This window comes from Eleutherodactylus coqui, chromosome 7, assembly GCF_035609145.1.
Source record: "Eleutherodactylus coqui strain aEleCoq1 chromosome 7, aEleCoq1.hap1, whole genome shotgun sequence".
In the NCBI taxonomy this organism is placed as follows: Eukaryota; Metazoa; Chordata; class Amphibia; order Anura; family Eleutherodactylidae; genus Eleutherodactylus; species Eleutherodactylus coqui.
The window spans coordinates 177,827,717-177,855,438 of record NC_089843.1 but is presented as its reverse complement, the minus strand read 5'-3'; the positions used below and the strand labels follow the sequence as shown (position 1 = coordinate 177,855,438).

At 40.6% G+C, this 27,722-nt stretch overlaps 1 protein-coding gene across 1 annotated transcript in view; it reads left to right on the top strand.

Moving 5' to 3' along the window:
• Window positions 1-27,722, top strand: part of CCSER1 (coiled-coil serine rich protein 1) — an 803,172-nt gene that overhangs the window by 476,274 nt on the left and 299,176 nt on the right. Inside the window, exon 6 of the mRNA XM_066574037.1 lies at window positions 8,839-9,046. Coding sequence (XP_066430134.1) covers window positions 8,839-9,046 — 208 coding nt within the window. The remainder of the gene's footprint in view (window positions 1-8,838; window positions 9,047-27,722) is intronic.

The window sequence follows — 27,722 nt, the reverse complement described above, 5'->3', positions numbered from 1 at the left end:
CCACAGGACGATCAGGAAAGTGCAAATTTGCTTAGCGAAATTTCTATTTCCTATAGTCTGTAGGCAGCGCAAGTCTCCATTGCTCAGTTATAATTTAATATTGCTTTATTATGATTCACTGAATCTAGGTTCTTTGCTTTGCCTTATAGGGTAGACTAATTGATTGATTATTTAAATACTGCTTATTAACCTGTCTCTATTTGGTTGTACCTAGGGGGCTCAGGGCTCTCTGTTATAGGCATGTACCGCTGTATGGATACTCTAAGCCAGTAATCTATTTGGTGCTGACTAGACTGGGGTGCAGATTCTCCTGGTCTTTCAGATCCGAAAGTAAGAGGGACCAGTATACACTGCCAATGTGCAAGTGGTGGCAGGCTGGTTGCTCTGCACTGGAAAAATCTGCTAAAGAATACATATACATTGTAGACGTTGTGATTTGCTAGATGGCACCTGTCTTACACCATCTAAATGAGTGAGTGATATTGGATGACGCCCATCCACGAGAGCAAAACAGAAAGCAGGGCATCATGGCAGAGACTTTAATTTCTTTCGATTAGTGCTCAATTTTTGGAGGAGAAAAAAACAGGAATGTTTCAGCAAAACTGTCTTGACTTTTGGTTGCTATTATATTTATACTACAATGTAACATGAAATTGTATTTTAAGACTTTTCACAACCGTCAGTTTTCTTGTGCAGCTCAATATCTTCAAAGCTATGCATAAATATAACGGCTGATGTCTTCCTAATACCAGGGTATTATTGTTGACACCTATTATTTTCTTGTGTGTGAACATTTGATGCACTAAAATCATTTTTTGTCTATTCTTACCTGTCATTTATACGCTTATACATTGTAATCATGTGAGCATGTACCAACACTGGATCCACCTCTGTCATAATAGGATTAGTAACAAAACATATATCGAAAATGACAGCTAAAATCCGAAAAAATGATTGAAAACAGATGTAAAAAGCTGAAGTCTATGTTTTATGTTTTTTTGTAGATTATGCTAATGAATTATGTTATCTATAAACATAATAAAAATCCATAGACACAAAAATATAAAGGAAGTACACAAAACAGCAATTCCCATATGTATTGCTACTAAGGGAATTTCTTCTGTTTACATGAGGACAGGAAAGTGAAACTACAAGATGATCAATCCTTCCAGATAAGTTCTCAGTCCATGTTAGTAAGCCATACTCCCCAAACCATTAGATTGAAGTAACCAGCCTATAGTCTGCTGCGCTCACAGTGGGAGTATCGCAGGATGGACTGCTTCCATTGACTGCAATGGAAGCCGTCCGTGCGTCTTTCTGCACACAATAGAACATGCTGCGATTATCCCCCGCGAGTGGAAAATCGCAGTTGATTTCCACTCATGGACAGTGGAAAATCGTTTAACATAGCATGTCTATGGACAGACATTGCTGTGGAATTCACTGTGGGTGTCTGGCCGCGATTTCCACAGTGACAATCTGTCTATGGGCATTAGCCGTAACATTAGCTTACCTGTCTGGTGGCTTCTGTACATGCCGCGATGTGCCATCCTGCACTCTGCCGCACATGCGCAGTAGCCGCCGGCGCTGGGTAGTGATGCATATCCCACAATACTTCCGCAGTGGTCACTGCAGACTTGCTGCGGGACGGACGGCTTCCATTGACTTTAATGGAAGCTGGCTGTGCGTTACCCGCACAAAACCACAGCATGCTATGCTTTATGCTCATGGAGATGAAACGCCGTTTTGCCATTGAATACTATGGGCTGTATTTTCTGCGGAGTCCGAAGGCGGATGCCCGCTGTGGACTCTGCAATGTAAATACGCCCGTGTGCAGGGTCTAACTAAGTGGGTGATACATGAAACAGGAATTTTCTTTCTAGTGATTTTAAAATACTTCTTACTTTCTCAGTCTTTGCATAATGCATAACAGTGTATTAGTGTGACACAAAGTTTTCCTTTAGGCTACTTGCATATGGGTGTTTTAAAAGTTGCGCCTGAGATTCTCTGTCCATATGTTGTCCAATGTGCAAGACACCTCACATTGACATATGCTATTCTTATTCTGAAAATCGAACAAGAATAGGACATGCTGCATTTTTTTTTACTTGATCCGTCAGTCCAAGTAAAAAAAGCCCACATGCATACATCCATTCAAATGAATGTCTCCAATTTCTACCCAATTTTCAGAGCAATTTTTCCGAAACTCAGACCGGAAAAAAGTCCATGTACATAAAGCCTCAGAGTGGATTCATACACAGTCTCCGTCAAGGGCAGAATCAAATAGCAGAAGGCCCCTCTAAAGAACAAAACATGGACCCTTTAATAGTTTCCGGTCATTTGCCTCCGGGCATAGCTCTCTAGCGCACAGATTTCTAACTTGTATTTATTGGCTTCAAAAAGAGTGAATGATTGTTTAAATTCCTGAAACATGTTGCCCCGCTGTTTCCTGCTGTGGTAGTACCTTCTCTCTGCTTGTACTTGATTGTGAAGAAATCCTGTGGCCCTTCCTTTGCCTCCTGATTGGTAGAGCATATGCAAGCTATTACTATCTTTATTTCTTCGAGTGGTCCTGGAAAAGAAGGGGTTGTATTGGTTCCTATATTCCCCCTGTTGAGGTAATTGCTTTATTCTTTCAACAAACTGCATTTGCCGTTAATATCTGGTATGTTTTATTTCCTATTCGCCTGCATCTACCGACTCATGACTAGATCCTTGGGCCTTTGATGAGCGCTCTCCTTTGATGGATGTCTTAGTGAAAGGGGAGCAGTACCTGTATTTGTGAAGTGTCCTTTCTGGTCCCCAGGTGTGCAGAGGCTCATTTTATCTTGTCTTGTACCTAAAAGTATAGTAAAATGCCTATTGGACAAGAGTGAACAGATTCCATCTGTGCATAAAAGAAATTGTTATGTTGTGCAAGTCAAAGAGTTTGTTATGCACATGGAAATGAAGAAACATATTGTATGCATTCACTGGAAATAATTAGGCCTGTCTTACTTTTTGGGCGTAACTGTACTGCAGTTTTACCCTTGTATTTCCCTTGACCTGACTATAATTCACAGTATGATTGATTTGGGCAGGAATGGAAAAGTTTAATATTGTCACTAGTCTCTGGTTCTAAACATTAGGTGTTATCTTCCTTAATGAGGTTGTGTTAAAGTATGGAAATTAGCTGATTAGTATTCAATGCTTCCTTACTCAACTGTAATTAACATTTTCCAAAGCAGAAGTCATACTCAGAGTGTTGTTACAGTGCAGTTTAATAATAAATGAGAACATAAACCCATTTTCCCCAATGGAGGTTTATAAAGCTTGGAATTTTTACATTTGTGTTTAGAATGACGACCTGTTCTGGAATTACCACTATAAAGGGAATCTAATACTTAAAGGAATGCAAAATCTAAAAAGGAATGATAAATAGAAATAGAAAAAAAAAACTTGGCCATAGTGTTTGTCAGTCTCTTGGATATTCTTGAAACAGTCTTGTAAGAAATCTTGTGGAGCAGACAAAGGTCATTCTCCTTCTGATCTCTTCCATTTATTGGCTACAGGCATCTGGGAGGAGTTGTGGTGAGGTCATGAGGCAGGATGTGACATTTTTTGTCTCTTATTGCAGACAGAGCTCTAGGAGAGCCTCCTGAGCGAGCCAATTGCTTTACAGACACAGGATTGTGAGTAAGAGAAATGGGGAAAAGATTGATTAACTAGGATACATAGAGAAGCAGTGTTCAACAAACCTGTAGAACCCAGTTTCTGGTCACACTTTGCTAAAAGTTTTGTTTGGCAGTAAGTTCTACCCAAAACAGGGTTGTACTGGTTTGGTTTTTTGAACACCAGTCCTGAACACTGGTGTATAACACAGAAATCACTGAGGCAATAGGGACCAAAACTAAGTGTATTCAATGAAAACTATGACAGACAACCCATAACCAATATGCGTACGTTGAGCAAGTCCCTTATTGAAAGCATGCATCTTTGCCTAGTCTTTATATTCTGCCTCCCTAGGGATTATTTTATTGGCTATTAATAACAGTTATATTTTGTGGTTTTCGTTGAATACACTGATGTATAACACTGTTTAAGCGCCATATAAGCCATGTATAACATTTTCAGAGTGTTATACAGTGCCTTTATAGCTCTTAGACAGTGTTGTACACCAGTTTTAGGGGCGAACTTCTGATTCATTTCGAACTGACTTGGACCGGCCTAACCAAGCTTTTCAAAAGTTTGCTCACCGCTATGGAGATTTCTTTATGTATTTCTCAATTTTGACTGCCAGACAAAGCAGAACAAACCAATTGAGGAAGGATAAAAAAGGAATGTCCAGGCAATTACAAAAATAATTAAACTGCACAAAATGTGATAAAATAAATAACCGATACCTATTAAATTCCCACCGATGCTTTCATTGTTCTTGCCGATCTTTGTTTAGTTTGCTACAGTAATGAAGTGCCTTACATCCACATGACAGCGGCAGCAAATGGTGATGCTTGCATGCACGGAACAGGAATGTTCAATGTTCTTTCAAGTTTATACTATTATAATTTGTGGGGCAGATAACTGCAATTTGTCTCTGTTACCAGCCAGTGAGGGATGGGAACGGTAATGTTGACCGTAGTCCTCCAATGAGATGACCAGCTGTAGTGAGAAAAAAGTGTGTATTTTGTCCCACATATCTCGATAACATTGACATACATAGGGTATGCACACATGACATTACTGCTCTTGGATTTTATAAGTTGACAACCTTACGTTTGACGTATAAATCACATCAATAATATGTGTAATATTGAGTGATTAAAACAATTTCAGATAAAATATGACTTGTAATAGTGAAACCATGTGATCTGAAGTGACTTCGCTGGTATATTATTTACATATAATGAAGTCATCGAGCTGTGATTTAGCCATGAATGTACTTGAGCATTTTAGATTTCTCAACTTCGTAGCTCTTGCTATCTCCAGCGTTGTGGGATGGTTTATAGATGTGAATATTGTCATAAGCAGTAGATATAAAACAATATGACAACAAAGGCTACATCTGTTGTTTTTTGTCAGTCATGGCCTTGTCCTCTGTAATCATAGTTATATTTGGGCTTTTGTTAAATAAAACTAATGCCATGCAAATATGTAGTTCAGTAACAGCAGGCAGCTCATTGTCCTCTTCTTTGGGCCATTTGTGGTGTTAACAAATGTTCTCTTTTCCATATGCATTAGCTGTTTTTCATATTGGATGGCTGCCTAATATGGCTTCTTCATGGACCCACTTAAACCCTCTTGTGTTTCATTTATGTCCAGATCACATGCCTTCTATTGCCATTTTATGTTGTGAAATATCCTTCCAGCTCAGCCTTTCAGTAAAGACAGACTGTCTCACCATAGTGGTAATTATGTAAATCATCTCAGACAAGGTGCGCAGCATAAATTCCTAAGAAAACAGGCATTTACTGAGCATAAAAAAATAAAGTAATACATATATTGTAATAGAAGCACAAAAACATCGCAGATTTGAAACAATATGGTCACAAGATATTATTGCTGATCAACATAACACGGAACCTGCAACCTTTCCACAATGTCAATTACGGAAGGGCCACAGGTCAGACTGATTCCATTGACTTCAAAAGAAGCTGTGCACGCAGAATCTGCGCAAAAATGGAGCATGCCACAATCTTTTTTTCGCTGTGTGAGTGGACATGCCGATGCTCTATTGGTTTGAATTGGTGAGGAGTGCCGCAGATTGTCCGTCCGGGAGCGATCTTGGATTCTGCAATTAAAACCCGGTCATGTGCAGGCGGCCTAAAGCCACAGTTTGGGGACCACTGATTAATATTAATTACAATAATGATAACATTATCAACGGTCTTTGTATGTTTTTTTGTAATACTGATACAAAACTTTATGGGATATAGTTTAGATTATGCTAGAATTAATGTAAAGAGCATCAGTTTTTGATTTGCGGTTCATTGTCTATATAAACAGGGTAACCACAGCATATCTTGGGACCAGTATAGGATTTTTGGTCATCTTTAGTGTTATTTCTTGACTTCCAGTTCCAGAATTCACTGAGACTATATTGGATTCCTGGAACTGTCCTAGAATGCTATCAGTCTAATCGAAGAGCTCAAACATCATTATTTCCAAGTGGGCCTCTTTATACAACTTGCCAACAGTCTCATTTTTTATAGCACTGCCCCATGAAATTGTCTTGACCAAAAGACTGGGAGTAAGGCATGACCCTTTAATGACCATGCACATACAGAGGTGTTATCATTAGAATTGTTCAAGTTTTATTGATAATGCCAGCTAGAAGAAAGCATTTTGAAGCAACACAGTGCTTCCTGTTCAGTATTGCTGGTGACACACGCTATGAGTAGTGGGGCTAGGGCTATCAGTAGTAGGGCTGGGGTTGGATGCTGGTGGACACCACCATTTGGAATTCAGGTGTAGGAAAGTATGTAGAAGATTCAGCTAGACTTGTATGGCTTGCTGCTCAAATATAATTAGAGCAGAGAAAGACCACAAAGCCGAGAGTAGTGATATCACTATTGCATAGTTTCTAAGGTTTTCTGAATAGACTATTCCTAAACTGTTAGGTAACAGTATGAATTGGGGAAAGATTGGGGAATCGTTTGAAAGATTGTCTTTGCGTGTAAACGAGCCTTTAGTAAATCTGCGCCATTATTTCTAAGTTTTTGACAGCAATGGGGCCTATTTATTTAGACCAGCATTTCACACGCTAATTTCAGTAAGCACTGCACATAGCTACAAGTGACAATTTTCTCAAGAGGTGCAAGCCTCTTAATACAGTCATCTCATCTGTTGGCACTTCCATACACCAAATAAAAACCTGCACCAGCTATTAGCTGAAGTAAGTTTTTGCTAAAAGCTACACCAGTTTCTGCCATAGATTATAGTGAATGTGCCAGGCTACTTGTGGTCGCATTCTCTAAAGACGAGCACCACCCACTTTTTTGAAAAATTAGCAGGGTATGCCGTAACTGCCTAAAAAAATTGCAGTTTTGGCACTTGCGCCAAAATTGATACTTTTGGATTTCATAATTCTAGCATCCAAGGCCTAATAAATTTCCACATATTAGAGACCAAACATTAATAAGCATTTTGTATGCTTTATACTAATTTGCTGTTGAAAGCGATCAAAGTCAATGAAACTTCAGTTCAACTAATATTGACTCCTCTATAAAGCTTACATAAAAGAAAATAGTATAATGTCTGCTACTATTACTTTTTAAAACTCAAATAAGTGTTGTAATTGCTTCTCTCTGCTCAGTCTTCTGAGTCTTTGCTTGTAAAAGTCTCCATTGCATTGTAGTTTTACATTAGGAACAAGCGCTGGATTATCTGATTTTCTGGATCGTCACATATCAGGTTAAATACTTTTCAATATACTGTACATACACATCTTCAATGGCCTACTTTCTATGTATACTTCGTGATTAGAGATGAGCGAACGTACTCGTTTCGAGTAATTACTCGATCGAGCATTGTTATTTTCGAGTACCTGGCTACTCGGGTGCAAAGATTCGGTGGGCGCCGAGGAGCGGGGGATGGCGTGGTGGAGTGGGGGGTAGCAGTGGGGAACAGGGGGGAGCTCTCTCTCTCTAACTCTCCCCCCCACTCCCCTCTGCAACCCCCCGCTCACCCACGGCGCCCCCCGAATCTTTTCACCCGAGTAGAGAAGTACTCGAAAATCGCGGTGCTCGAGTGAAAAAGGGGTGTGGCCGAGTACGTTCGCTCATCTCGTGATCACTCCAGTAGGGTCTCTCTGATGATGTTAATATTACCAAATATGACTTTTAAGAATTATCATCTTGGGTCACATATATACAGCGATTAAATGTGATCAGAATTTATAATGTTGCTTACAATTTTACTACTTATTCACAATTCAACATAGTTCTTCACTACAGTAGAACTTTATTATGTTAGGATCCATGCATCTTACTCTTTGCACTCCAGGTCTAAGTGGTATGGCCAAGATGAGTCATAAAATGTTCTGAATTATAGATACTGGGTTTACATGAAAATAAGACCCTGTCATATAAATTTTTGTCCCAAAAAAGGCATCAGGTCTTATTCTTGGGGTGTGGTCTTATTATACTTACCTAGCAGGCTTGGTCCACGTCCCTCCCGCTGCTCTCCACAGCTCCGACGTGCTTCCCACAGTCCTCAGACGCTCATACATCACCACTTACTGGTTACAGGATTCATAAACCCCGCCACCAGGAAGTGATGGCTGTGATTGGTTCTTCGACCGCTGCTCAGCCAATCAGTGCAACGCTGGATGAACCAATGCGATGATTGTGATTGCTTTATCCAGCGCTGCATTGATTGGCTCAGCAGTGGTGGATAAACCTATCCACAGCCATCTCGTTGTAAAGGTGGGATTTTTGAATTGGCTAAGACGTGGCCAATCACAGCCATCGCAGTGGCTTGTACGAGCGGCTGAGGACTGTGGCAACTGCTCTGAACTTCTAGAGAACAGCGGTAGGGACCTGGACCAAGCCTGCTAGGTAATGCATTCTTTTTTTTCATAATGTAGTGTAACTAGGGCTTATTTTCATGTTAGGTCTTATGCACCATTTTTTAGCACAGAGAGACCTGCCTAACGTGCAAGCAAGTTTGGCCAAATGTTTTATATCACGTGCTTCATTTTAATAAATACATGATTAGCTGTCACCATTTCTGACGTCTTTTGAATGCATAGATTTTTATGGCACTATTGAAAAATCTCCTTCAGTGTGTTTAGGCTTATTTCTTATTGCCAGGCATTAAAGTTTGGATGTTTTTTGTAATAATTTCTCCACTTATTTTCAGAAACCTCTTTCTACATTTGCCAAAAGACAGCGATCCAGACGATACTAAGTGCCCTCGTGTCTGCCAAGTGCCCAACAGCCCATCTGTGGAATGGCCCTTTGCACAGGAAGATTGTATTGGCTTGGAATCATTGCCATATAGATTGATGATGCAAGACTGTACATCTGTAAAGACATTACTGCTCAAAATGAAGAGGATCCTGCAAGAGGTAATGACTTCATTATCTATGAGATTCATAAGTGTCAGTGGGTAGGTTTATGGAATTATTAAAAAAATGGGAACGTAGTGAGAAAAAAGATAATTTAATATCCTGTCTGTGATGTTGGTGAGACTAAACACGTGTATTGCTAAAGCGATCATGTAGACTAGGATCATATGAGTAGCCGTTTTCAGAACTTTCTTGTACTGTAGGAAAGGAAACTTTCAGATGAATAATATAAATATAAGTAATGCATAAAACCATATGTTCTATGAACATTACTGCCACCAATGTACATTACTAATTCATCAGTCTTCCCATCTTCCTGAGAAGTAAGAGGATATAGTACATCAAGGCAGTGCACTTTGCAAAGCATTATTTGAAGACTATAAAAGGATAAAACATAAATGGAGGAAATGAGACACTGAAATGACCTGGTTCATAAAGTTTTTTGCAATAAGGAAAAGGAAAATAAACATAAATAAGGATGTATCATACTTACATTGCAAGTCAAGATGTAGGACGCAGGACAAATTACGTTTTGGAAGTCGAAACAGAATTGGATTTAATTTGAATAAATAATTCTTGTACTGTGAGGCTGATGACAGTGGTGATTAATATGGACAACTCATGGGAAGTAATTTGTGGATTTTAGATGTCACTTTTTGAAAGCCATAATGTGCTACATCAGGTAATGTAATTATAGTTGTAAAGTTCTCGCTATACATTATCCTTGCTAAGTATTGCAGTCAATCACTCACATTATTACCAAGGCATTTAATAATATGCGTTTCCCTCTTAGATCAGCATAACTTTCTTCACTACGTACTTTAAAGCGACTGAAGAATTTATAGCGGAATGCCATTGTTTGTGGTGTATTACAGGCAAATAAACTAGTGGAAATCAGAGTATCCAATGAGGTAGTCAGTCACACAGCAACTTACATCCCTCTCTTGACTGATACAGTTGTTCACTTTAGCAAGGATAACTGAGGACAACTTCTAGTAGTTGAACTCCTCAGGCCTCCCTCACACAGGCGTTTGCAGAAACACTGCATTTTTCAATAGTGCGTTTACTGCGGCTTCAGCTGTGTTGACATGTGTTTTGACAGCATTTTGACTGCGTTTTTAGCACAGCTAAAAATGTAGCCAAGCAAGCTAAAAAAAAAAAATACTCACCTAGCAAGCGTCAGCGCTGACAGAGCATCTCTTGCTGGTAAAGCGGTTTGAAAACATTCAATGAATGGCTGTGATTGGTACATTGATGGCTGGCTCTGATTGGCTGAGCCATGGCGTTCGAGAACCAATCAGAGCAATCTTTTGCTTGAGGCGGGGTTCTTAAACCCCCATTACAAGCAATATATGCTCTGTCAGCGCTGACAACTGTACGGAAACCTGCAGGAATGCCAGAGAGCAGCAGGAGGGACCTGGACGGTGCCTGCTAGGTGAATATTGTTTTTTTCTTTTTTTCAAGTAGTGTAGCTAGGGCTTGTTTTCGAGGTGCGTTTAACGCTTCCAAAAACACTGTACCAAGTTGTACCGTGTTTTCAGCAACGCTGTACAATGCTGCAATTCATTTCATTGGGCGACTCACAGCATTTAAAAAAACAGCGCTTGAAACATTTTAACACTTGTCTGAGAAGCCCCATTGAAATAAATGGCAGAGTTGTACAGCGTTTAGCGCAGCGCTGAAAATGCAGCGTTAATTACTCTTTAGAGGTCATTAAGAGATTTCCTTCTACACTGTTGTGTTTTATGGCACACTGCATAGAAAACAGTGCAGTCCTGGGTCAGGTGGCTAGGAGTCTGAGAGAGTCAGGCACCCATTGAGGTATGCAGATTGTTACCATTTCTACCTTTATGTTCTCACTGCCACTGCCTTCATTGATCTCACTGATCAAGTAACTATGCTGTTGGGTCTAACTAGATCCAGCTCATTTTTGATTGTGGTAGTTGTTACTTGTAAGTGCTGTTTCGTCTTGTAACTGGACAGCTTCAGCTAAAGGTAAATATGCAGTGTAATGAATCAATAAATAAATCAAGTCTCTCAAAGTTTTTTTTTTGAACATGTGATAAAAAAAGAAAGTATAAAAAAAAAAAGTAAGATACACTTTCCTGCAAAACTTGGCAACAATTACATACAGGCAGATATACAAATGATTAGAGTTGTGACATGATTAGATCAACAATCTTACCACCCGAGGCCATAAAAGTGTTCCACCCTTGGTCTATAAAAAGGCTCACAGAGGTTACTTGACCTTAGTGGACCTCTTTTTTCACTTATGTAGAGCTTGTTGATCACTAGGCATGCCTCTACGATGCAATCAAAGATATTTCACCCAGTAATCAAAGTTTGAGAGGGACGCATGATTGAAACGTGGGAAGCTGGATGGTCATATCAATGAATTGCCCGCTACCTGGGCTATTCTGACCAGACAGTTTGGAGGTGTTGGGACCAGTGGATGCATGAGGGCACGCACACAAGGCTGCCAGGCTCTGAATGCCCTCAACATACTACCACTAGAGAGGATAGTCTGATTGTCCAACAAGCATGATTAGTTCCATCTGTTGCATTGTCCACCATCCAGAGGCAGTTGGCAACATCATTACAGACCCCTGTGCTGTGTAATTGTTGTATTGGCTGTGTTCTTCTGTGCTTGAAAGCGCTGCGGAATAAGATACAAATAAATATTATTATTCAGGAGGAAACTGGAGGTCATCAGCAGGTAATCACAGTTGCAGTACAATGGATGAGGAGGAAGTGTAGTCAGATGGAAGCCAGGAGTCGTTATCGGATAGTGACAGTTGCAGTACAATGGATGAGGCAGAAAGCGAAGTCAGATGGAAGCCAGAAGTCATTATTGGGTAGTCACAGTTGCAGTACAATGCGTGAGATAGAAAGCATAGTCAGATGGAAGCCAGGAGTTGTTATCGGGTAATCTTGCAGAAACAGTAGAGGAGCAGGTAATGTGGAGGTTGACCAAATAGTGCTGTGAAGCAGATTAATTATGCAAGGAGGGAGTGACAGGAGCAGTGTTATATAGGGGCTAATTGGGGAAGTAACAAGACACGGGGTGGACTAGACAGGGAAGACGGAACAGGAGACAAGGACAAGGAACATGAGACTAAGAATCAGAGAGAGCTATCCAGCATGCTGAATAGCTCAGTATGAAGGACTGCCGCTCAGCATTCAGGAGATCAAATCCTGACACTGTGTGTATTGGAACCATTTCCAGGCACTTGACTGAAGGACATTTGGCCTCACAGGACCCTTACTGCTTTTGACACCCACCCACTATCGTCTCCATTTGCAGTAGTGTCTTTAATGACAAAACTGGACTGCTATGGAGTGGAACCAGTTTGTGTTCAGCAATGAATCCAGGTTTAGTGTGAACAGTGACAGCAGCCATGTTCATGTCTAGAAACCTAGTTCCTCAATCCTGCCTCTGATGTAGAGCAGCACACTGTCCCCACTGCTGGTGTGATGGTCTGCAGGACATCACATATGACAGTTGGTAACCCCTAGTAGTGGTACGAGGGACAATGACAGTTTAGCTATATGTTCAGGACATCTTGCAGCCATATGTGTTGTCTCTCATGGCATCTCATCCAAGAGGCATTACCAGCAGTATCATGCTCGGCCGCGCACACGAGGGGGTCACAGGAATGCCTCCACAATATCTCCGCCCTTTTTTGGCTTGCCTAGTCACCAGATTTATCACCAATAGGATAGCTACGGGACCATCTAGATGCCAACTTCAACAGCCTACAAGTTTTCACAATCTAGAGACTAGGTTACAGCAAATGTGGACAGATCTGCTGCAGGATATCGTACAGAACCTGTATGCCTCCATGCCCGTTTGTATCACTTCTTGCATCCAAGCTAGAGTTGGCCCAACAAGGTACTAAAGCTTCCATGCCCACCCGTATCACATGTTGTATCCAAGCTAGTGGTGGTACAACAGGGTACTAGAGCCTTCATGCTCACCCGTTTGATATCTAGTATCCAAGCTACTGGCAGTACAACAGGGTACTAGAGTCTTCATGCCCACCCGTATCATACCTTGTATCCAAGCTAGAGGCGGTACAACAGGGTACTACAGCCTCCCTTCAAGGGGTCAGTTTTCTGAAATAATACTGGACATCACTGTTACTTTTAATGGAAAGGGTATGTTTTAAATTTAAAATAGGTCAACAGTGACAGAGAAAAGTTGATAAAATTGTTGGTTCTAAATCTTCGCATATCATAACACACAAAGAATCTGTAAACCTGTAATCACCCTAAATTCCATGTTAATTCCTTATGAAACTTATGTACAAGCAGTGTAAGATGTGGTATGTGTCCTATAATGGACTCTGTAGCATAGGAGCTCAGACTGGCTGTGTGCTTGGTGGCGAACTCAACACCCACTAGTAGTGAGTAATGCTGTATGGAAATGGCTGGCTGCAGGGATGCATCTTCCTTCATAGACCTCCAATCATTTCATGTCAGGAATACTTGAAGAAGTAAAACACTACTTTTAGTAGGTCTTGGCGATGAGGTTGGTGTGTGCTGCATATCAAGAAAGTGTTTAATTTATAAACTTGATTAAAATTGGAATTGCATTGCACCCTCAGATGAATATGCTATATATTTCAATCCCAGTTAGAAAAGCTATTATAAAAATGTAGTCATGTAAGAGATAAGTGCATATAGTCTATATGACAGCCTTCACTAGCTTGTCTCCCGGCTAAGTATTACAAATGTTAAACTTGATTTTCATGTCTGTCACACAATGAATGTACAAATCTTTACAAATAGCACATATTTGAATGGCATGACCTATGGATGGAAAGTGTTACCTTTTTCTCACTATCAAAAGTAACTGGGCAAGTAAAAAAAAAAAGAGAAACATGTATTAAAGAAAAGGTCGATAATACTCTTAAAGATCTGAAGACTACTGCCTCAAAGGAATCATACAATTTTAATTTAAAACAACAAAAAGTTAGTGTAAGAAACTCATACAGCATCTTAGTGAAGAAAGAAGACAATAGAAATAAAACACCAGCAGAGGACCGCGAGGTACAGATAAGATATATATTGCGAATGAAAGGTTCAAGAGGCTTTGGCCTTCATGCACAACTAAACTCATACACATTAAATGTACCATATATCAGCCAAACCTGCTGCTGTTGGTGGGATTGGCCATCATCTAATGTATACGGGAGAGGGGTGGGTCTCCAATATTTCCTCCAACTGTAGATGTCAGGGGAGATAAGGATTTCAACACTTCCGATTCTTTGTAGTAGTAGAGATAAGCGGCCACCAGAGCTGTCTTGCAACTGCTTTCTCCCTCCCTATTGACAATACTGCACATGCAGACTTTGTATGTGTATAGGAGGACCTGGAGAGATAGCAGTTGGCTGGATGAGCATTCAGCCAACAAGTATCGGCTATCTATGGCCAGCTTTATTCCTTGTCTTGATATAACAATCTTTGTATCTTTCATTTCGTAAGTTGAATCGCAATATTTCAGTGTTGACTTTTTTCCAGTGCACATAAGTACAAGTTGTACTGTCCTCAGACACACTAGAACAAAGACAATAAAAAAGACTCATCTTAGACAACTGCTATTTTCAGATTGTGAAAAGGTGAGATTTTTTTGGATCTGAATCTTCCTAGTCTCAAGAAGAAATAGTGTAATAAATGAGGTTGCAGCCCTGTAACTGATCCGCTTTGAAGTTCCCGTCACAACTTTAAAACACAAAGTGACCTTAAAACTATAGCTATATACAGCATGTAACCCATAAAGAGATAATCTACTGGGTGTAGAAAGCTTGTAATCTAGCAAAAAGAATATAATTATGCCGTCTGTAAATGGTATCGATTCCCACATGGAACTGAGGAGGTTAACCCAGTATTTTAAAATGAATATGCCATCAAGGGACACCTTCAAGCTAATCAGAGTGATCTGCTAGGACCACAATGATCAGCTGTAAACTGTAGGAACGTGACAGCAAATCTTCAATTCACCTGCAGTATCACCTTTGCAAAGGTATTAGATAGTTGTCATTGAAATCAGTAGCCTGCACATGCAATAAATGGCACATGCCAAGTCCTTAAAGGGGTTTTCCCATTACTTAAATTTGCTGCACAGCCACTCTGTCTTTCCTAGTCGCTACCAATCACAGCAATGACCTTCTATAGCCAGTGATTGGCTGCAGTAGTCACATGTCTTGGTCAGCAGCAACCAGGAAGTACAGAATGGCTGTGGAGTAATTTTAAGTCATAGGAAAGTAACAGGAAAACCCCTTTAAGGCCACCTGCAGACGGCCGGGTCGGATCCAGCTGCGAGAATTCTCGCAGCGGGATGTGGTCCCATGCCCTTGCACAGCCGTGCGGCTTACGCGCTCCCGGCATCTCCTCTCTGCGCTGTGTGCCGTCTGCAGCCCAGCCGGCTTATGCGCAGAGAGGAGCCGGGCCATCTTCAATGACATTTCTGTGCGGGCCTCTGCGAGACTTGCACAGAAATAGGACATGCATGTGTTTTCACGTGGACAAATCGCGGCCGTCTGCCTAGGGTTGTGTTTTCTAATCCTATGGCAGCAGCCACAGGCGGAAATTTTGCGGGAAATCCCGCCGTGGAATTTCTGCCCGTGTGCAGCGGGCCTTAGAACGAGACGCATTCTTTGTTGCTGCTATTTTCTCTGCCGTAACTTCATAGTGACATTTGACATAAAGCTGACACCTGTCTGCAATGACCGGGAACAGGGTTAAGTCCAGTCCCAGATATTTAACCCCTTAGATGCCACAATCAACAGTAACCACAACATATGAATGGTTAGATAGAAGTAGTCTTGAGTGTGTTGCAGCCATGTACTGTGAGTAAACAGCGGTCATTGTGCAGGGGGCAGAAGGACTCAAGCTATCCTGACTGCTGTATTTTTCGGAGTATGACACATTTGTTAGCTAGGCAAAACCTTACTAAAAAGTGCCAGTGCCTAATACAGCAAAGAGTGCCATCTTGTGGTTCCTCCAGAGCACAGTAGCAGAGATCTGAACGACCTTTCTGATGTCACCACCATGCATGGGAGGAGTCATTCTGAGTCCGCAGGAGAGAAAAGCTAGAAATAGTTTTTTTTAACTGGCAACTTCTCTAATGCATTCTCTTTAACTATTCGGGTATATTCGGATCGATATTGCTTTCTAATGCTGGGTGCGAGCCCAATGTGTTTATGTACTTGCGATTTTCAATAGTTTCAATGACAAAAATCGCAGCACACTTGCATGCAAATCGCACGGCATACAAGTGTGATGTAATTTTTTTTAAAGATCCCATAGGATATAATGGGTGTCTTTTCTTACATTTTGTTGTCTAAACTTGGAGTGTGACTTATAGTTTGAAAATATGGTACCTATGGTGAAGGGTGGACCTTGTGATATATTTCTATCTCTCACTTTCTCTATAAATGTGTCAATCTTTCTGTTAAAAGAATGAGATGACACCACAAACATAGAAAAAATTATGTTTAAATGCCTTTGCTACACTGTCAGTTTTGGCATCTTTTTACTTTTTTCATCCCAGCTTTCCAGGAGCCATAACTTTTATATTCTTGCATCAACAAAAAGGATTCTCGATCCAATCTAACAAGCTCCGACTGACACATGTAAATCGGTGCTCCTTTCATATTCTTTTCATAATCAGCTTATGGCAACGAATGATTACTACCGGTAGTACAACTGTTCATCCCCATACGCTGGCTGTACATCTTCCTGGCCACATAGGGAGATGTACCGCCAATCAGCAAACATAGCCGATTTTTATGCAAGCTGAAACTGAACGATTCATTGCCGAATGTTTGCTTGTTCATCACCCAATCTTTGCTCCTTGTATGTCACCTAATTTGCAGCCGAACAGATGTTCAGAGGAACATTAAGGCCCGAGTGACCTGTATAAAAAACACTTTTAAGTGTTGGGTTAAAAACATCTTTGGCTTCCTGCGAATGTGGAACATTTAAGCAGTGTAGTAAACATAAATGGTTATTTACAGACAATAAATTACAACTCCGTGTAGCAAGAAGAAATAACAGAAAATGGAACTATTGGGACACATTAGCAGGGATGTTAGGATATCAGTTCCCTAGAATGTGAGCTCGTTAAACAATGCTCAAGCTTGGCATGCATCTTGTGTCTCAATAAATATTATTTATACAAATGTCAGTTGCTCAGTTTAAGACACCTCGGTGAGGCCAGGCATGTCCATACATGCTCATTGCTTTCCGAATGCTAGCTGGGAATTGCTATTACAGTGAAAATACATAAACATCATTCCTTCAGGTTCCCAGATGCTCGTCTGGCAATTTTTGAACATGAATATAAAATGACAGATCGAAGTAAGCACTAAATAAAAGCTACAATATAACTACGGTACATATCTCAACTTTTCAAGATGTTGCATCATCTGTTTGTCAAATTTCCCTTAAGGCAAGTCTGGAAAAACTGAAATAAATGTTTTGAGTTTTTTTTTTCAGACTAAGATAAGAATTTAGCAGAAAAATGTTGAAGATTTAGCGTAAAGCTTAATAACACTTTATCTCAGATCAGAAAGACATTTTGTTGAATGTTTTAGTGAAGGTTTTTTCAACGTTTGTGTCACTGATAAAATATTGTATGAGTATGATTACCATGTTAAAGGGGATTTTCCACCACCAATAGTACTATATATGATATAAAAATATTTGTAGAGGTCTAATGGATGGTGCGGCCATTTAGTTTTTTGCCCAGGATCGGAGGGTTACTTTGAAACAATAGAAACTAAAACATTTCCGATGTCTAATGTGGTAGAAACATAGCTCCATAAAGGGAAATAAAGAAAGATCGCTGACTTTCGACTCAGAAAACTGCCACATACATGTGAATCTTCTCATCTCTAGTAGGGATCCTAGCAATCAGACCTTCACTTATCAAACTTACATGGAATGTCTAACCTATATAGTATAAAACTCGCTAGTAGAAAAATGTTTTATTAGATGCCATGTTTATTGCTGAAATGACATCTTGAACTTTGCAACGATTTGTTTGTGCAGATGTACATAACAAAAAGCCATAGATGTCCCCTAGAAGCTGTCAACGTTATTGACAATTTAATTATAATACTACTACTAGATATTGGAAGATTACTTATATTTATGGTATTCCCATGAATATTGGTGATAAAGTTGCGATGAATCAATTGATTAACTAATTTTCAAAACCTTTTTCATGGCATACATAATCCTTTATTGGCATTGTGAGTTTACTAATTTACTTTTTATATTGCATATTCAATATACTTTTATAATCTTTTCTGTGTTGTTTCTTGGGATTAGTCATAGTTTGGCTTATACTTTTTTTCTGTTGAGGGTAACAGGTTTCTTATCACTTTATATTGGCCTTCATCACCATATCTACACTGACAAAAAGACAATTTATTTAACTTGAAATTTAACTTTTCTTGAGTCTGAAGGCAGCACAGAAGGGATGTTTGTCCCCTAGACTCCACCCTAGGACCAGCCCACCTAAAATGATAAATCAAGAAATTAGCATAATTAATTGCTGGCCTATAAGAAGCCTCTCACACAGCTCATACATGTGAAAAAAAATAGAGATGAATAGCTACAAATATAGTTTATTTGGAGGGTATATGTGTGCTGCCTTCAGACTCGAGGAAAGTAACATTTTTAGGGAAGATAAATTATTTTTTCCTCTTCGTCCTCAGACAGCACAGAAGGGAAGATTACAGGCAGGAATTCACATAATAAACTGTAGTTTTCCAGCAGAGTTTCCTTTTAATGTTTTTGTAACTATATTAATAGTGTATAGCTACTTCATAAATTTGTATGGTTTCCCCATATACATCAGTAATACGGTCGCAGTGAGTCAGTTGTCAATGTTAACAGCCGCTAAGGAATAGCTGCAGCTGTTTAAAGCCCATATTCCATGTAAAGTGAAATTTTTCTCATGTAACATATCTTCCTTAGTAGAAATAAACAGCACACAGTGTTTCATAGTACGTCACCTTAGGGGGATCATTACTCAATACTTTGGCCATAAGCCAGAAGAAAATAACCTACTTTATATTAACCTTTTCACAGTGGTGACTTGAATTAAAAAATATAATTTTTATTTTGAACTTTTTAAAAATGCACATATAGGGGCACAACACATAAAACAACAAAAACAAAAAAAGTAAGTAAGGGGCGTGGTAAATACCATCCAATCACACCGTCACTAAAGATGGGCATCCAATTGTGCTGTGTGTGTGGGTGTTTGTGTGATCTAGTCACCGGCGACCACAAAGTTTTTTTGTCCTGCTTAAAGCCGGTAATGTATGAGGCAGGGGTATATTGGTACTTGGGGTTTGTAAGATTATCCCCAGTTGTTTTGGTCTTTTTTATTTATAAAGCCCACACACCGTAGATGGATGCAATTTTTAGTGATTTGAACGTTCGTTTCTTCACAATTCTTTTTTGCCCCCCCCCCCTTTTTTTCAAAGGAGGGTAGAGGTACCTGACCAATTCCTAAATGGATAGTCGGAATTGGCCTTGGCCGTAGGGATCATCTCCCGAGGTTGCTAGATATGTATGATGCCAACCTCCAGAGAGAGTCTCCCGGTTAGTATAGGACGGCCTCGCCTCTATAGATAAGGGTCGTAGTGTAAATACTTGACCCAAGCGTATTCGAATTTCCCTTTTTAGTATGCTGATTCTCGTATTTAATTGCTCGACGCGTTTCACCACTTCAATTCTCGTGGATCATCAGGAACATTATAAATCGGGATTGAGTAGAGACAGTATAGATGATATCATGAAGTCACCAATAGACCAATTGATAAAGAAACGAATATCTTAATTTTTGGAGGGCCTGTTCATGCAGCAGGTTTCTCAAAGGATCGGGTCTAGCCTGGGTAGAAAGTTCGATACTCAAATTTCTCTTATTGACAAAAGCAATAATTTGAGATTTGCCAGAGATAGCGTATCCTAATGACCCAAATCAGCCTTGAATGCGAATGTCTGGCGTGGGGTGTTCAGGACTGATACGGGAATGTTCAAGCTGCTACTACTCACAGAAACATACCATAGGGATGCAGTATTATGCTGTGAGTAAAGTAGTATTGGAGCAATCCGTCTCTGTCCAGAGATTGGATAGCCGGTTCGTCCTATGCAATATGCATACTGGGACGCTAAGCCGGTATCGCAAGGGTTTTTGTGCCTGTGCTTATTCAGGACACATATCCCCAGGTGAGGAAAAGGAGAGAAGCACTAGCCCCCTGCTTCTCTATAGAGAACACCCCGTTCACCAATCTGCTGACGGGTTCTGTTAGATAAGCTCCTACACGTAACAGGCTAGTAAACCACTAGTCTGTTTATGTGATAGCTAAAGAAGCAGCAGAGACGGATTGCTCCAATACTACTTTACTCACAGCATAATACTGCATCCCTATGGTATGTTTCTGTGAGTAGTAGCAGCTTGAACATTCCCGTATCAGTCCTGAACACCCCACGCCAGACATTCGCATTCAAGGCTGATTTGGGTCATTAGGATACGCTATCTCTGGCAAATCTCAAATTATTGCTTTTGTCAATAAGAGAAATTTGAGTATCGAACTTTCTACCCAGGCTAGACCCGATCCTTTGAGAAACCTGCTGCATGAACAGGCCCTCCAAAAATTAAGATATTCGTTTCTTTATCAATTGGTCTATTGGTGACCTCATGATATCATCTATACTGTCTCTACTCAATCCCGATTTATAATGCTCCTGATGATCCACGAGAATTGAAGTGGTGAAACGCGTCGAGCAATTAAATACGAGAATCAGCATACTAAAAAGGGAAATTCGAATACGCTTGGGTCAAGTATTTACACTACGACCCTTATCTATAGAGGCGAGGCCGTCCTATACTAACCGGGAGACTCTCTCTGGAGGTTGGCATCATACATACCTAGCAACCTCGGGAGATGATCCCTACGGCCAAGGCCAATTCCGACTATCCATTTAGGAATTGGTCAGGTACCTCTACCCTCCTTTGAAAATAAGGGGGGGGGGGCAAAAAAGAATTGTGAAGAAACGAACGTTCAAATCACTAAAAATTGCATCCATCTACGGTGTGTGGGCTTTATAAATAAAAAAGACCAAAACAACTGGGGATAATCTTACAAACCCCAAGTACCAATATACCCCTGCCTCATACATTACCGGCTTTAAGCAGGACAAAAAAACTTTGTGGTCGCCGGTGACTAGATCACACAAACACCCACACACACAGCACAATTGGATGCCCATCTTTAGTGACGGTGTGGTTGGATGGTATTTACCACGCCCCTTACTTACTTTTTTTGTTTTTGTTGTTTTATGTGTTGTGCCCCTATATGTGCATTTTTAAAAAGTTCAAAATAAAAATTATATTTTTTAATTCAAGTCACCACTGTGAAAGGGCTACTCAAGTTAAATTTGGAGACTTTTTGCTCTGCCTACTCTGTGAAATACTTTATATTAACCTGAATTAAATGTATCTCATATATAGTGATGACTGATTAGTGGAATAATGAGTTTGGGTTGGGATCGGACCAATTTCACCGGAATCATCGTGATTTGGAGATGCGAATTTCGACTCTCATTAAAGTCAATGGAAGTAAAGATCGGGTTCATTAATTCTATTTCATATTCTAGAAATCCCTTGTAGGACCACATGTAGAGTATAGAATTTAGTTTTGGCCTCCACATTCTAAAAAAGAATTTAAGAGATCTGGGGAAGGTTCAAAGGTAGACAAGTATATTACTAATTTGGATGGGAGGGCTCTCTTATTTTAAGAGGTCATTAAAATTGGACTTGGAGAAATGCTCTGCTCAAGCTGCTTAACAGTCTATTCTGATACTGCTCCATTTTGAGGTCCCTCTCTACTGCCAGAATGAGCTTGATTATTTTCACCTTGGAGCAGAGATCAAGGAGGGTGACCACCTAGTAATGATCTGATGTTTTGATGTAGGTTATGCGATGGTCCTTCTGCAAGTACTGCAGCATAAAATCACTCATATAATTCAAAGTCCCTAAGGGTGACAGCCCACATTTTTTGGGATCCGGTCTAAGTATGCCCTCCTCCTGGTTATGCCATCTACGGAGAATAGCTGGGGTTAGTGATGGATGGAAGGAATGTTGCATAACCACCTCTATGCCTCTATATTTGTATTATCCTTTTCCCATTTTTTTCTTCCTTCTGCTTTTCCTCCTCTACATGACTCCCACAGTTGAAGACACCCTCTTTCCTTGCTTAAAGCCACCCTGCGTGTTGAGTAATGGTGGACTGGCAAGACAACTAGGAGATTGGTATCCCTTCCTTCTCCTCATGTCATTGTCCCTGAGGCCCTGTAGCATCTTTTACAGCAGAAAGACATCAGGGATGATCATACTGATTAGTCATCATCACATCCTCAAAGCAAGCTAAAACTGCACAACCATTTTTGATCTGCAACTACACAAAAGGCATTAAGTGACGAAGCTCCTTACAGCATCTACTAACTGCATTATGATTGCTCTCTGCTGCTGGCTTAGCTTCTGCAACATATGCAACATGGAATTTCATCATGTATGCGCTGGGCATGAACGCCAAAAGTGCAAGAACAGTTACCTAGCCTTTTCCAGCACTGGATGTAAACTTGGGTAATTGTTTAGGAAGCTCTGCACTTCTAGGTTCATCACATGGGCCAGGCTAGGTATGTGTGTGAGATTGCTGTGACAAAGGGCTGCCAGTAGGTTGACCCCATTGTCACACACGACTTTGCCTAGCCTCAGATTATGTGGGGTCAGCCACATGTCAGCCTGACCCTGCAGAGCCTTCAACAGCTCTTTGGCAGTTTGGTTGCGCTCTCCTAGACATATTTGTTTAACGACAGCATGTTGGCATTTCCTATATGCATCACTGTATGAAGGAAGGTTTTGTCATATAAAGATATCTGTGCCGCTGTGGAAGGTGTTGAAAGGATGTATGAGGAGGTGGAGGAAGAGAAAGAGGAGGAGGAGAAGAGAAGGTAAGGAGGGAGCAGACACAGAAGAATGTCTCACAAGTCTTGGGGGTACCATGAAATGTGGGCTACTCCTTTCGACTGCATGCCCCACCACCAGGAAATTGACCCAATGTGTTGTTAAGGATATGTACAGCCCTGGCCATGCTTGCTGGACCACATGTTTGTGGTCAGGTACACCCTGCATCTGACAGCATTCTGCAGCACCAGGGACACATTATTACTTACACGCTGGTGCAGCACAGGGATGGTGTTAAGGGCAAAGAAATAGCTGCAGAGCATCTGGTACTGTGGGTTAGCATAGAGCATCCCATTGCAAAACGCATTTGTGTCCACACGCTATGCCTTTTTGCTAATTCCCAGGTTAGGTTTATATTCACAAAAAAAAAACACCGGCAACTAACTAGGCCCCTCTCGGGCAGCACAATATGCCAGCAGTCTAGAGTATATATTGTGTATTCTGAACTATCACAGTTTTGCACAGTGTCATTTCCTTCCCCTCACCCACAGGTAGCTGTGTAACGCCTGCAGATAATTTGTATTGACCAGACTCATGGCTTTGAACAATGTCTAAGGCCACAGAGAACTGCAATATTCCCCATCACAAACTGCAGTTTGTCTGTCCACTCTGCTGCTTTATACACTGACAGTAGCAGAAATATATATTCTGCAGACTATATATAGCTGTTTTGTGATGCAGGCATCCTGTGAAACTACTGCCCACATGTATGATCAAGGACAGATTCGGTGACCTAAGGGAGGTGGTCTGGCTGCTGATTGGCTGCATGTAGACCTCTGTAGCAGGCATTATGGAAAATTTGATTTTGCCAAAAATCGGTTCGAACACACCTGATTCGATTTTACCACCTGGACAATCACGACAAGCAACACTACTCATATACTTAACCAACTGTATTAGTTTCTAAAGAAGCCCAAACTATTTTCTTTCTATACAACATATTTTCTCTTCTGTGTAGAATGCTGCTTGACAGTTTATTAGACAACTGATGTCTTAAGATATCTGAACAAGCTGTCAGAACAGAGATTGGATCTCCTAACAGAAGTGTAAATGACTCTGTTAAAAGCAGTGTGTGAAATGAGTATACCGTGCATTTATTATAGCGCCAGTAGTGACTGAATTAAATTAAAAAGACAAACTTTTATAAAGAAAACAAATTTTTTCTTCATACAGACAGCTGCATTTTAGAAACATTAAGTACTCACTTACGCAAGATATGCGTGTGCATTGCACAAAGAATAGAACCCATTGTTTTCAATAGGTTCATTCTCACTTTTGCATTAGCAAAGAAAGAATGTGACATGCTCTATTTTGTTGCGCATTTCCGCACAAAAGGCACCATAAGGGTCTACGCTCAAGATCCCTACGCAATTTGAAGTGAGATAAAGCAGAGTGTAGCGGGGGAAGAGTGAGATAATTTAAGAAATTATTAAAATTGGACTTGTTTATTTTGCAAAAAAGATACCTTATAGGTAGAGATGCTCGGACCAGTAAGCAGTTACTTGAGAAGAGCGATGCTCGCTCGAGTAACTGCTTTATCCGAGCGTGCTCGCTCATCTCTACCTATAAAGTATCTTTTTTGCAAAGTAAACAAGTCCAATTTTAATCATTTCTCAAAATAAGAGAGCCCTTGTATCCCATTTAGTAATCTACTTGTCCATCTTTAAACCTTCTCCATATCTCCTACATTCTTTTTTATAATGTAGAGGCCAAAACTAAATTTCATATTCTACATGTGGTCCTACAAGGGATTTCTAGAGAGGTAGTATTGTATTGGCATTATAGACTTTAATTTTTTTTTTTTGTATACACCATATATCATATTTCCCGCCCACCTGTGTCCACCCTCTGATAACTGACTTCATCCTGACTTCTCCATCTCAGCGTGTGGCACCACCATAACTCCCAGACAGCATGCCCGCTGTCTTGGGGTTATATTTGACTCAGATTTTTCCTTTATCCTCTACATCCAATTCCTTGCCTGAACGTGTCACCTGCATCTCAAGAACATTGCAAGAATCTGCCCCTTTGTCAACCTTGGACACGCTAAAAACACTCATCCACTCTCGGCTCGATTATTGCAACTCGTTGCTGTTCGGCCTCCCCTGCTCCAGACTCTACCCTCTCCAATCCATCCTGAATGCGGCAGCCAGGCTCACCTTCCTGTCCAGCCGCTACTCGGATGCCTCTGCCCTGTGACAGTCACTGCACTGGCTGCCTGTCAAATATAGAATTTAATTCAAACCCACTGCACTCATCCACAAAGCACTCCACAGCACCGCGCTGCCCTATATTGCATCTCAATCCACGACACAGCCCGCTCCCTCCGCTAATGAAATCAGATTAAGCGCCCCTTTAATTGAGACCTCTCACTCCCGCCTCCAAGACTTCTCCAGAGCTGCATCAGTCCCCTGGAACACACTACCCAAAACTATCTGTGCAAATCCCTGACACACATAATTTCAGGTGTGCTCTAAAAACACACCTCTTCAGGGAGGCATACTATATCCCCTAAACCCAAATCCTTTTTAGTCCCCTTGATAACATGCTACCTGGCCTACTGACTGCAATCCCTCCATCAACCACCCCATGCAGTCATACCGACTCAGCTACTATATGGCTTATGTCTGACCATTGTCTATGAGTATAGCATATCACACTCTCCACCTCATCTTACCTTGCACATCTCCTGGCCTTTTACCTTCTGTATTCCATTATTTGTAGTACCCTCACTCCTACTGTCTCCAACAACTGAGTACTAGATGTAACTGTAGTTTTGTTTCTGTTCCCTCTGTCTTGTAAGTGCTGCGGAATATGTTGGTGCGATATAAATAAATATTATTATTATATTTGCTGTTGCAGCTGCTACTTAGCATTAAGAACTACTCCTTAGTTTGCCTGTAACCAGCACACCATTCTCTTTCTTTGGTGTCCCCAGTTTAATTCCATCCAATGTATATGCAGTAATACAATTACTGTGTCTTAGGTGAATCACTTTACATTTATCACTGTATTCATCTGCCATGTTTCTGCACATGCTGACAGCTTATCCAGTTCTTTCTGTAATATTTTACAATCAAGCTGAGTTGTAAGTATCCTACATAGTTTTGTATTATCAGCAAAACTGACACTTTACTTTCAATCCCATCCACAAGGTCATTAATAAAGAGATTAAAAGGAATTGGGCCTAACACAGATCCCTGTGGTACGACACTGCTGACTTTATCCCATTTTGAGTATATGCTATTTATAATGACTCATTGTTTTCTGTTTCTTAAGCAGTTTGTTACCCATGTGCATATATTGTGACCTAGTCCCTGCATCGGTAGCTTCAGCACAGTGCTGCTCCGTTGTACAGTATCAAATGCTTTTGCAAAATCTAGATACAGTATATCCAATCAGTTGCATGATTAAAATCCAGATTTGCATTGACCTCCTCATAGAAAGTAAGCAAGTTAGTCAGACAGGCATGACCTGTTTTTTCATGAATCCATTATGGTTATCAGTTATTACAATTTTCAAAGCTGAATAGTTAGAATAGTTTCAAATCTTTTACATACCACGGATGTCAAACTTACTGCCCTTGGTCGGATTTAAACCTACAACTCCAGCACTGCACAGCAGCAGTGTTAACAGCTGAGGCGGCACACGTGTCTGTTATGCTCCAGAGAAGGGGAAGAACAACAAAAATAAACACAGAGAATGTAAAAACCACATACAGATGTTGCCCTTGGTCAGAATTGAAACTACAACTCCAGCGCTGCAAGACTGCACTGTTAGCATCTGAGCCTCCACAGCTATCCTTTTTGCTCCAGAGGAGTAGAAGGACTGAACGAATAAACACAAAGATAACATAAAAACTCCATCCAGATGTTGACCTTGGACATATTTGAACTTAGAACTCTGGTACTGCAAGGTGACAGAGAAACAGAAAGAGATCGTCTTTCTTCACAAAATACATACTAATAATAATAATAATCTTTATTTGTATAGCGCCAACATATTCCGCAGCGCTTACGAATGTTGTCTGTGGACAAATTTGAATATAGTTCCCAGCACTGCAAGGTAACAGTGCTTATGACTGAGCCATCATGCTTGTACTTTCTACTTTTCCTACTTTCTCTTTCTTCCTTCGTTTCCTCCTCCACTAGAGAAGGAGAAGAAGAAACAGAAGGAGAAGAATGAGGAGGAGAAGTTTACGAAGGAAAAGATGGAAGAGCAGGTAAAGGAGGTGAAATAAGAATCAAAATGGAAGAAGGAGATGAAAGAATCATAGAATTATTGAATGGTAGAGCTGGAAGGGACCTCCAGGGTCATCCGGTCCAGCCCTCTGCTCAGTGCAGGATTCACTAAATCATCCCAGACAGATGTATGTCCAGCCTTTGTTTAAAGACTTCCATTGAAGAACTCACCACCTCCCGAGATCTTCTCATTTCTCTCCTATTTTTCTAGATAAGAAGGAGGGTGATGTAGAAGGAAGAAGCTTGGTGTCTCAGTGGCTAGCACAGCTTAAGAGTAGCGTTGCTCATTGTGATCGGCCAAAAAGGACAGGTATGGTGACTCGGATGTTAGCACTGCTGCTTTACAGAGCAGGTGTTGTAGGTTCAAATCTGACTAGGAACAACA